The 13,008-nt window shown below is 38.5% G+C and overlaps 1 protein-coding gene across 1 annotated transcript in view; it reads left to right on the forward strand.

Moving 5' to 3' along the window:
* hrh1 (histamine receptor H1) overlaps positions 1–8,049 on the forward strand; it is a 39,824-nt gene extending 31,775 nt beyond the window's left edge. Inside the window, exon 2 of the mRNA XM_043708633.1 lies at positions 5,970–8,049. Within this exon, the coding sequence (XP_043564568.1) occupies positions 6,017–7,708 (1,692 nt within the window). The 5' untranslated portion in view covers positions 5,970–6,016 and the 3' untranslated portion in view covers positions 7,709–8,049. The remainder of the gene's footprint in view (positions 1–5,969) is intronic.
* Positions 8,050–13,008: the final 4,959 nt, after the last annotated feature.

The raw sequence follows: 13,008 nt of genomic DNA on the forward strand, positions 1-13,008 counted from the left end.
GACCCCACCACCAGGGATATATTTCCCTCCCCACCCCTTTCCGCCTTCCGCTAATCCACAACCATGTAAAATGCAGCCAACAGATAAGGGTCAACTTGGTCCTGAGAAAATGCCCATGATTCCACAGCCTCATTCTTGATGAAGGGTTTTGCCCCGAAACATCGACTCTCCTGCTTCTCAGATGCTGTGCTTTTCCAGCACCACACTCTCAACTCCGGAATTCTACAATCTCTGGAATGGGGATGAGCCATATTTCATAGATGGCCAACTGGCCCTCTAAAGTATTAATATCTTAAAAATAACTGCAGTTTGGCCCACATGATTGTAACTTAGAAACAGACGGCGGCCATTCAGCCCTTCAAGCCGAACTCCACATACCCACCCTTAATATAGTTGGTTAATAAAATATTGCTTACCTCAGATTTAAAACTAACAACTAATTCTGCATCCACTGCTATTTGTGGAAGAGAGTCCAAGCATCTACCATCCTTTGTGTGTAGAAGTGCTTCCTAACATCTCTACTGAACAGTCTGGTTTTATTTCTCAGACTATACCCCCCAGTTCAACCAATGTAAATAGTTTATTTTTATCTTTCCTTTCCTTTCCTATTAACATCTTGAGGACTTCAACCTTAACCTTATAAATCCTAGAGAAAACAGACCTAATTTATATAATCTCTCCTCTTAACTTAACTTGTTGTTTGTCTGAGAATGTTTATGGGGCACAATGCTATATGAGAGTGGGGAACACGATGCTGCAAACACTGAAGGGTTAATAATTTATTGGTTTGATATTAAGAGCCCCTGGGGTTAAGTTCCATTATCTTGATGTGTGGCAGTGCATAATGAGACGCACAGCATAATGAAATCCAGTGCAGGCGATATTTTCAGCACTGACTTTATTACCTGGTTTAGCTTGCATAAGATTGCATGTGGGTTTTAAAAACAAATATGTAATGATTAATGCAGAATGACGCGTTTTAATGGATGGTGATGGCAATGTCAACAGCCCTGCCACTCCTAAAAATGATGCAAATATGAGTTAACATGAGTGATTCTGACTAAGCGAGAGCAAAACTGTCTACAGCAAGTCAGGTGTAATAAGGATCTTGGGCTGGAAGCCAAAGCTGGAAAGGTAGATTCACTGAGGTTGAGCCCCATGGCATATCTATGGAGATGAGAGCTCTGTCAAGGTCCAGATAAGTGCCCACAAACCAGATTGTAAAGTGTATGGGGTGGTGTAAGAACGTAGTTTGGGTGTAGACAATCAAGCACGATTCTGTGGAATAGTAGAGCAAACTTGAAGGGCTGAACAGCCTCAAACGTGCTGTTGACCCTGTCCAGAATTCAAAATGAACTAGCATGAGGAATCAGGGCTAGGAATGACCAACTGGCCTCTCCTGCTCCTATTCCTGCTGTCTTACATCATGTGATCTGCTCCTAGGGATTGGTTGAAGGATTAACATTTGCCAGGGAGAACTCCTCTTTGAAATAATGGCTGCAGGATCCTTGATGCCTACCTGAAAGGGCATCAATATAAGGTCTCATCCAAATGTCCTCCAAGATTTCCCAGTCCCCTGCTAAAAGTGTCAGCCTAGACTTTGGGGTCAAATCTCTGGAATATGATTCAAATCTTCAAAGTCAAAGGCAAGAGTGTACCCCACTGAGCCACAACCAGCAGCACAGACTGGGGATGTTTTCCTTAGAATGGAGGAGACTGGGGGGAGCATGAATGAGATGTATAAGATCATGAGGGGCATAGATAGGAAGCAATTTTCCCTTTTGGTGAAGGGATCATTGAGCAGGGGCTTGGACGTAAGGCAAGGGACTGAATGTTTAGAGGGGATGCGAGGAAAATCTTTATCACTCAGAAGGTGCTGGGAATCTGGAACTCACTGCCAGTAACGGTGGTGGAGGCAGAAACAGTCATAACATTGAAGAAGTATTTAGATATGCACTCGCGATACCAAGGCAAGCAATGTAATGGGCTAACAGCTGAGAAACAGGATTGGAATAATTAGGGAGTTGTTTCTGACCAGTGCAGATTCGATGGACCAAAGGACCTTTTTCTGTGCTGTAGACCTCCAGAGGACACAGCTTAAAAATACGGGGTAGATCATTTAGGACAGAGATGAGGAGAAACTTGTTCACCCAGAGAGTGGTGGCTGTGTGGGATGCTCTGCCCCAGAGGGCAGTGGAGGCCCAGTCTCTGGATTCATTTAAGAAAGAGTTGGATAGAGCTCTCAAAGATAGTGGAATCAAGGGTTGTGGAGATAAGGCAGGAAGAGGATACTGATTAGGAATGATCAGCCATGATCATATTGAATGGCGGTGCAGGCTCGAAGGGCAGAATGGCCTACTCCTGCACCTATTGTCTATTGTCTAACTGAAAAGCAATGTTCAGACCAGTAGAAGAATCACAAGGATCTTCTCAGCACCTGTGAACAGGAACCATTGAATTACCTTCCAATTTTTTCTTCACATGGTGTGATTTTCCCTGTCTGTCTGTCTGTATATGTGTCTGTATATGTTGAAAGAGCATTATTGTTTTAATTTGTAGTGTAATAAGCCAATGGTTTATAATTATTTGCATGTAGCTACAAATTATTTATAATAAATAGTAACTCTTATTAATTACAGAAATTTGATCAGTGCTTTCCATCAACCTAGATCAGAAAACAAGGTAAATTGGGCAATATTATATACTTACTTCAAAATGATTAACTTTTATGATGACTTTGGGAATAGCAGACCTTGATTTCCAGCCTGCTATCCCAGTAGGTCATGACAATTTATAGTAACACAAATTCAAAGGGAAAATCCAGCATTTATACTGTGGTTGTCCAGTGGACTCTGGTTAATAAAGGTTTTGCTGTGGAAAATGCACCCATTAATGCTGATTGGCAATTGACAGTTAGGTTTTGTTAATTTTTTTACCAGGCTGATTGACCCTGATTGACCTAAGAAATAAACCAGTGAATGATTGTCAACTATTTTGTTCAACTGGAACAGGCACCATTCATGTACATGTTCTTCCTGTCTGCAAAGAACAGGATGCTTTGTAATAATATATGTAGTTTACAGTACTTGGAAGTATGTCATGTCTCATGTTCCTGCTTTATGTCAGGGGGTGGATTTCTTATAAGGGTGGCTGGCAGGTCACAAGGACTACACTCTCCAAGCATTGCTGATGACTCCAGTACACAAAATCCTGATTGAGGCTGAGAATAGATACAATGCAACCCATTTTTCTGCTGTACTATTAAGGACCAGACCAGGTCTCCTCAAGATAGTATCCTCTGCTTGGACAGTTCTGGGGTTACCTTGCAGTAGAGAGTAAGCTGCATAGTCTTTGCATGCTGTTCCAGAGCCAACTGGAGCAGGCAAAAAGAGGGTGTGATTAATGATGAGGTGCAGCAAAAGTGGTAGCGTTGTTCCAAGGAAGAAGGTGAGGAAGAAGAACAGGAGAATACCACCTTCACCATCATAGAGAACAGAAATGTTGGATGCAACAAGCCAAACCGGATTTCATTGACACCTACTTCCAATGTAACTAGGGTGAAGTCACCACTCACTCACCATAAATGTATAGAGACTGGAAAAGCAACAATTCCCATTTTATTGCCAAGTACAAATGTAGATTTCTGAGTTTTTTTTTGCCAAGGTTAGAGTGGTGCTGGAAAAGCACAGTAAGTCGAGCAGCATCCGAGGAGCAGGAAAATCGGGCAAAAGCCCTTCATCAGGGATGACCGATGAAGGGCTTTTGCCCAAAATGTTGATTGTCCTGCTCCTTGGATGCTGCCTGACCTGCTGTGCTTTTCCAGCACCACTCTAATCTTGACTCTAATCTCCAGCATCTGCAGTACCCACCTTCACTTTTCTTTTTTTCTTTTGTGCAATTAAAATTCATGTTACAAACATTATTGCAAGGTTTCATATCTGACGCTCCCCCATTCAAACATGACAAGATTTTGTGCTGTAATGGATGCTCGGGAGGAAGTAACACTCCTTTAGACAGGATTCTAACAACAATGTTGTGGAATCTGGTAGAATTACAACATTTAAAAGCATTTGGATGGGTACATGAATAGGAAAGGTTTAGAGGGATATGGGTCAAATGCTGGCAAATAGGACTAGATTAATTTAGGATATCTGGTTGGCATAGACAAGTTGGACCAAATGGTCTGTTTCCTTGCTGTACATCTCTATGACGTTATGACTCTGTGACTCTGTGCAGCAGTAAGGAAGGGGAGCTTCTCTGGCTTCATTCCTCAGGTGTCACCTGTGCAACCTGTGTACCTTCAGACCATTTCCTTTTCCCTTTCCCTCTTGTTGGGGGTTGTCCCAGGGAGGAGGGACTTAGTGGAGCCTGTTGGCCTTTGAGTTTTGGGTGAATAACCCCAAGGCCATTTACATACCAGACCCAGCGTGGTACAGATGACATTGTTGGACATCGCCAACCTTTTGATCCAATGTCCTGAGTATGTCCAGAAAACCTGTCTGCTGTGCCTGTGACTGCTTGTGCATTTGCACAAAGTTAATAATTGCCAACATCAGGAGGTCCTCTCCTGTCTGAGGCTAAGCAAGTGCCTATTTTCTAACTGCCTTTCGAGCGCAAGTGACCTGGGGTGTTTCTTCCTCAGCCTGCTGCATAGACATGTCAGTGATGTGCTCAGCAGAATGTGTTCCAGAGTCTAATATAGCTAACACACCAACTAGGGTGTCAGTATTTGAGTTGGTGGAGAGTGCAGGTGACAGTCTTTCTTGTTCCTCTGTGGGATCTATGGCTTCTTCCTTTAGAAATGGAGGAGAGATTAGTGGCCAGTGGAGCTGACCTCTTCTAGCAAGATATTCCTTCAAAGACACTTGTAATTGCAGAAAACAAGAGAGGGGATGAGTTACACTTTAAGGGTAATAGCTTGAGTATATTAAGAATATGTTCACAATGGATGAGCAGTGAAGCACATCACAAGGAACCTTACTTAATTGCTGGTTGTGGATGTCTCAGCTTCAACACATGAGCAGTTTCTATTCTCTCCTACCAATGTAAAGATTCATCCCTCATATATGGTCAGTGGACCAGTGCTTGCCATCTCACCACATGTCTTGACATTGTTTGGACTGTTGTGGACCATTTTTTTTCCTGAATGAGACAAGCACAAGTATTGAGTGAAATGAAAGTAGCTGGCGTAGATTTTGGTAGTGGTGCAGTGTGGGGGAAAAGTAGTGAGGTGTTCCCAGTGACGGAATAGGAGGCAAAACTGGCAGCAAAGATTGGTAATTTGGGGGAAATAGGGTGTTTATGGGAAGATGTGGAAATAAAGCAATGACAGTGGTAGACCATAAGCTTTGGAGGTGGGTGGAGCGGAGTTAGAATGAGCATGAGATAGCAAAGGGATTTACCTTTCCAGAGCACAGAATATCATTGATCTTCTTCTGGTACTGCTGGGTGTTTCTCCAGACTGTGGAAATGGCCCTGACCCACATGGCAACTTCATATAAGACTGGCAGGTTCTGGTGCCATGGCTTGCTGTGGCAGTTCTGAGGAAAGAGGACAGCCCTCCTCACCATCACCTTGCCTTCCAGGACCACCTTGTCTCTGTTTGTGTACCAGGGTGCTAATCTCTGTCATCTCAATCAGAGATGTGAAGAAAGTGAAGGGCAATTCGTGACTTCTAGCTTTTGAAGTGGTATGCAGCTTTACTTTAAATATGGCACAGGCTCATCAATGCTAGAAGGTCCTGGTACCAGGGAGCATTTCTGCTGCTGTTGCATGCAACACAGCATGAGATTGGCGGCATGATTTATGCTTAAGGTGAGCACACAGAGAGAAACCCTCCAAGAGACAAGGTGACAAACTTTGGAAAATTCAATCCAGTGTAATCAGTTACATAATTCATAAGCTAAATGCTTTAATTTTGGTCATTGTTGAATATGCTAAGTATTGACTCACAGACCTTTGTTTTTCAGGCACATTCTTTAACATATCGATCAGGAGTCTCGGCTCAGACAAATATATGTACACAGGCGCTGGAACCCAGTCCTCCTTGTCCATGATGAATATTACTGCAAGCTCAATTATACATATCACAAACTATACAGTGTTTACAACAAACAATTACACAATAGAAGATTTTCACCACCAGCTTCCTGCCAAGAAAATTTTACTCGGCCTGGTCTTAGCCTTTTTATCTTTACTCACTGTCATTATGAATGTTTTGGTGTTATATGCAGTAAAAAGTGAGAGAAAATTGCATACTGTTGCAAACATGTACATAGTTAGTCTATCTGCCGCAGATCTCATCGTTGGCTTGGTAGTCATGCCCCTTAATATTGTGTACATATTAGAAAATGAATGGAAACTAGGAAGAGTGATTTGCCAGTTTTGGCTTTCTGTGGATTATATGGCTAGCACAGCTTCAATTTTTAGTCTTTTTATCCTATGTGTGGATCGGTACCGCTCAGTTCAACAACCCTTGCGATATCTGAAGGATCGAACCAAAACCAAAGCAGCAGCAATGATTGCAGGGGCCTGGCTTCTTTCACTGACTTGGATCATCCCCATCTTAGCATGGCACGTCTTTGCAAATGGAGGTATCAGGACTGTTACAAACAATACATGTGACACTGAATTTCGTTATGCTACCTGGTTCAAAATTCTTACTGCAGTTCTGAACTTTTATGGCCCATTTTTATTGATGTTGTGGTATTATTCAAAAATCTACATGGTTGTAAAAAAACACTGCCAGCAACAAGATCTTATAGGGGGTGATATCTTCTCAACCATAGAGAGAAAAAAGTTCAAAGAGAATATGAAACTATCCTGGCACGAACATGAAATATATCTGAACCAGCAAGGTGAAAACTCACAAGAACGCACAGATGCAGGAGTCAAAGATTCAAGCAAACTTTCACAGTGTAGGCTTAACTGTTCTGACTTAAAACAAATCAAAATGCTTGATACTGAAAATAACCAAGACATTGGTGACTTTTCAATTTCAGCATCGGCGCAACAAATTTCAACAAGATTTTACCATAAGTCACTGAGAGACAATAAATCACAAAATCAGAACATGGAACTGAACTACAGATCAAATTATACTGTGAACTCGAGGGAAAATTTAACCCTGGATAGTCCTGCTGCAACAGCTAAACTAAAGTGCTTTCCTGTATGTGGTCGGTCCAGACAAAAAAGCAGTAAGACTCAACAAACAAGTGTGATGACAAAAGAACATAAGAAGGTTGGAGATGATTCAGTTGATGAAAAAAATGAACTATCAGATATCTCTGATTCACAAACATTCAATACGATGCTGCTCCAGATTGCTTCCCTATCTTGTCCACATCCAGAATCAACGTCTTGGGATAATGAATCAGAAGAAACTATAAGAACTGATGGTACTAATCAATTGAAACTACCATGGCAAAAGTTTTTCTCACGGTCTGTGCAGTACATGCAACAGGTTCTCATTGTAAAAGAAAAAAAAGCTGTCAAACAGTTGGGTTTTATAATGACAGGGTTCATGGTATGCTGGATCCCCTACTTTGTGACCTTTACAGTCATGGCTTTCTGTGATAATTGTGTCAATCACAATATACATATGTTCACAATATGGTTGGGTTACATTAATTCAACACTTAACCCATTCATCTACCCTCTGTGTAACAAGAGCTTTAAGAGAACTTTCAAAACCATTCTTCATATTTAAACTTAATTAATAGTTTGTAGATCATTAGATGTAATCCAAACATTGCTTTGGAAGAAAGCCTGCCATTTTTGTAACCATGAAAACCTACAACATTGAAAAATGTCAGTTCACTTTATAAACATCATATTGATGTAGAAATTCCAAAAATAAAGTAGTTTTATTGGTTAGAAATACATGAAAATAATGTAACCTTTTGAACAATTCATCAATGGAGGTGAAACAAGTACCTTTTAAAACTATACAGTGTGTGAAACATACTCAGGGTGCCATTTGGTTAACCTTCAAAATTAATTCATATTGTGACTGTAACCGTAAAATATAAATATTACTGACAGGGATTTTCAGTATCAATGTGAAGGATTGGTAAATATTCACTAAATAAAAATGTTTTCTCTATATCATAGAGTTGAAGAAGGTCTGTAAACCAATACAAGATGAATACAAAAATCATAGTTTCACCATTGTTAGAGAATTGTGTTCTGTGCACTCTATAGCATTTATAAAGTAGTCCATAAACATAGGTTACAAACCTGTTTGTAGTTAAGTTCTAAAAACTGCTGAAAAATAAGTGCATTTTATTTTCTATATTTTAGTTGTCTTTAACTGAAATGGGGCTTTTATTAAGATCTTGCTACTTATTAAATGTATAGCTTTCAATTATTTTTTCTTTTTACCAATAATAAAGACCTTTCTTTGGAACTTAAAGTTTAGAAATTGGTTAAAAAAAATACTTTGTTTCAATGAACTTGATCCATTTTAATTGATCTCAAATCAATTCCTCCCTGCATTCCCTCAATTGATAATTCTCAAAAAAAAAATGTCAGTGTCACTCAAATCCATTGGGTAATCTGCCTTGTAATTGTTCTATATTTCTGTTGATTTCTCAAATTTCATGATCTGCATTAAATATTTAAATACTTACCACCAAGTCTTTGAACCTTTACTCAATGTGCATTTTGGTTCTGGATTGCTTTTCTCACAAGTATAACTAGGTTTAGCAACCTTTTCCCATAAATTAGACTTCTAAAGTTTGAGGTCTTATATTTCTGAGTGTTGTCAGCATATTCAGTATTCATTAAAATAATGGAAAACTACTGAGGAGATGTGCTTCTGACAGGCAAAGTTCCTCTCTGCATTGTCACTACAAAGTTAGTCCATTGATATTATCCTGGTTTTATATGTATTGTATGTTATTGAGAGCAGACTATCCTTGCTATGCTACTGTAAGCAGTGACCTTTTCAGTAACTTCCACAGTAATATGTACACCTCTTCTGATCAACCGCTTTTTCTCTGTTAATGTAATGTTGTACTTTGCTAATCTCTTTTCCTATTAATTTCTCTGATGTGGAGGTGCCAGTGTTGGACTGGGTTGGATAAAAGTTTATAGTCCAATGGGTTAATTTTCAATTTGCATAAGATTTCCCTACATTAGGGTCATGTAAGTGACTCTTGGATAAGCACATGGATGATACTAAAATGAAGGGTATGTAGGTTTGTTTGATCTTAGAGTAGGATAAAAGGTCAGCACAACATCAAGGGCCAAAGGGATTGTACTGTGCTGTACTGTTCTATATCCTATATTTACATTTAATGTAATTTTAGAGTCAAAACTCATTCATCATGTAGCAGAAAGGATTAATAACCTTCCTTCAAAAACAATTGTCTTCATTTTACATTTGTTTCTTTAATAAACTTTCCAGACTTTCCACAAAGATTCTCTATAACTTCTGAGGAAACACACAGAGAAACGATGCATATAAGATTTGCAAGCATAGGATTAGGCAAGATGTCATAAGATTTTCTTTTTATACAGATAGTTGACAACACTTGGAATAAGCTCCTGTCTTAAGAGCTAAGTATGATTTGAAATCTGAAAGGAACTAGATGCATTCTTTGCTGTAACATACAGCAGTGCATACAAAAGTTAAGTAGGATTTTTCAATACGTACCTTATGATCAATGTGATGTCCTTCACTTTTGGACAATGGAGAACAATTTCTGAGATTATTTTTGTCTTTTTTGTAGATTCATTTTTTCACCTTATAACTAGAAATGAAGTGTTGTGCAGGCAGTCATGATGATTTGACATGATCTATTTTAGAATTTTCTCACAAATTAAGTTATAATCATACTTGACCATATAGAGATTAAGCATTGCTCAAAAAAGAGATATGGAAGATTTTCAACTTGCGTTTCATCAGGGTGGATTGTCTCTTTTTTTTCAGCAATAATTGAGATCTGTTAGTCATTATATGGGAAAGGTTTGGAATGAAAACAATATTCTATCGAACTATGGATTAGAGAACTCGACAACTACACTGCCTCAAGGATAACAGCTATGTTGCTTTTCTTTACTGCATATTTCACTCTTTTATCTCAATTCAATTTATGTTTCAACAGAACTTTCAAAACTTGGCAGATTTTTCAAACATTGTAGCCTGAATAATTCTGCCAAATTCATAGAAACAAATAGCAGAAAAAAACGAGAGCTACTATTGTTTACATCTGAAGATTATTTTCGATTAATGACTTAGAACATTACAGCATGGCCAAATTGGCAAGAAAAGCAAGAAAATTAATTCCCTGTACTTGTCTTCACTTTATTCATACAGTGAGGTTTTAAACTTTCTCATAAATGTGTTATGGGCAGGGAAAGTATGAATAATCCACAGTTCAACCTTAGCCCCAACACCACACCCTAATGTATGATATTGTTATTCTAAGAGAGTCTTTGCATACATATTTGGAAATTAAGCCCTTTATGTTAGTTAATTAATGCATTTATTATGTCATTTTGATATATTATGTCATATTAATAAGTCAAGCAGAATAATTGAATTGGTAAGCAGCTGTTTGGCCAAGGAACTGGTGATGTGCCACAGGATAAATTAGCACCAATTGTTTAGAGGATGTTGTACTGGGAACAAACTAACCCACAATCTCTGCATCTAGTGACAGGACTGACTGGAATTGTGCCTATGTTAAACTACTGCCTTGAAATCAGTGCACTTCTCTTTTTGTGATGCAATCCAGTTTAGAATTGACAATATCATTATTTTGCCCCACTCCTAAATAAAGAAAAGCCTATTATCTAAAACCTTTCTTGTTGGACTGTTATTCATTAAGGGGAAAAAGGTGACAGTAACAATGTATCAATTTCATAATATTAAATGCAACTTGGTGTAAAATAGCTTTATGACCACTAAATTCAATCCTCTTACAAAGAACTGCAATATATTAAATAAGGCAATATGTAATATTCGAAGATATACTGGTAATATTTTAAAACTTTCTTATAGTAACATTAGAATGATCAAAAAATACACAGTTCTTGGAGTCTTTTTGAGAGCTCTATCAAATGTTCAGTACAATAACTTTTAATTAGCAATCTATTTTAAGCACCAAAACTGACAAGGTAAATGTTTTTATCTTGACAACATGATAATCTATCATACAAAACACAATACAAGTGTGACTTCTTGTCAAGAAAAAGTAGAAATAGGAGTTGCTAAGATATTATGTTTGAACACAGTTGACTTGTTATTGGGTAAAGGAGTGAAAGGTATAGCTTCACTTATAACTATAGAAAGTACAATGATGTTGAAGAGAGAGAACAGTTACAGAGAGGTTCCAAGTTTCTTTCCACTATGGCTTCAATTTAAGGTCTGCTTTTGCAATACTTTTTATGTATTATCAAATATTTATTTATCAAAATAAAATTGGGAACTCTTTATAACTAAAAATTATGTCAGTATTTATTGCCCATTCCTAATTGCACTTTAGAGTCAAGCATATTATTATATTTTGGAGTCACATGTAAGCCAGCCTAGGAAAAGATGACGGATTTCCTTTTCCGAAGGACATTAAGCAACAAGTTTTTTTTTAATGACAGTCAATTTGGCTAAATTTTTTTTGTCCAAGGTTTTCTCCAGTTATTTGTACCAGATGGTGCAAGATTTGCATAAACTCTTTTAATATAAGAACTCAATATGGGTCGAATAGTTCTGAATAACTCATTTGATGTTTATTCCAGCTCCTCATATATACACATATTACAGTCACAAGCTAAGATGGAGTCCAGAACTTTTGTAGCATCAGGTCACATGCTGCAGATGGCAGTGATATTGTGTGTGTCTCTTAAAGGTATAATAAAAACAGAAAACTGCAGATGTTGGAAAATCTCAAACAAGAAGAGTGCTAGAGAAACTCAGCAGGTCTGGCAGCATCTGAAGAGACAGAAATGGAGTTAACATTTAGAGTCTGATATGACTTCTTCAGAACTGTTTTTATTTCTCTTAAAAGTATACTATACACCAGCTGAGAGACATCACACAAGCCTCAAAACTCATGGGATTTTACTGTGCATTTCTGTCTCTTCAGATGCTGCCAGACCTGCTGAGTTTCTCCAGCACTCTTCTTGTTTGAGATTTTCCAACATCTGCAGTCTTCTGTTTTACTGTGCTTGTCTAATTCTGGTCTGTTCTGCATTCACAATTATAACTTCTTCACCATTGATAGACATACTTTCAGTGGCCTAGACTAAAGCTCTGAAATTCTGTCCTTCCAGCTCTCCACCTCTGTAACTTGTTTTCTTCTTAAGATGCTTTTCTCAAAGTCCTATTAACAAAATTTTTTTATTGTCTGACCTCGGGCCTCTTTCTGTGGCTCAGCAACAAGCTTTGTTTTATCACATACTCCTATAAAAAGCACCTTTTATTGAGGTGCGGTTCGTAAATATGTATGACTCCCAGTGAGTTTAGGATGGCTGCCCTTCCACGTAATATGGAGGTGCCGGTGTTGGACTGGTGTGGACAAAGTTAAAAATCACACAACACCACCAAATTATAGTCCAACAGGTTTGCTTTGGAAGTACAAACTTTCGGAGCACTGCTCCTTCATCAGCTAGCTAGTGGGGCAGGATCATAGAACACAGAATTTATAGTAAAAGATCAAACCTTAAGTTATCTTGGGAATGTGACTTGAAAGAAGACCTGGGATTTACATATTAACGAATTGAAACCTGCAACCCCATTCTAAGTAATTAGACTTAACAGCAATCTAGGTTTGTTCAATGTATTGCATCAGTTGTATGATACTTTGATCTTTTTCTATAAATTCTGTATCCTATGATCCTGCCCCACTAGCTACCTGATGAAGGAACAGCGCTCTGAAATCTTACACTTCCAAATAAACCTGTTGGACTAGATTCCCTACAGTGTAAAAAATGACCCTTCGGCTCAACAAGTCCATACCAACCCTCCAAAGAGTAACCCACCCAGACTCATTTCCCTCTGGCTAA

The sequence above is a fragment of the Chiloscyllium plagiosum genome, chromosome 18 (genome assembly GCF_004010195.1).
Source record: "Chiloscyllium plagiosum isolate BGI_BamShark_2017 chromosome 18, ASM401019v2, whole genome shotgun sequence".
Lineage (NCBI taxonomy): Eukaryota > Metazoa > Chordata > Chondrichthyes > Orectolobiformes > Hemiscylliidae > Chiloscyllium > Chiloscyllium plagiosum.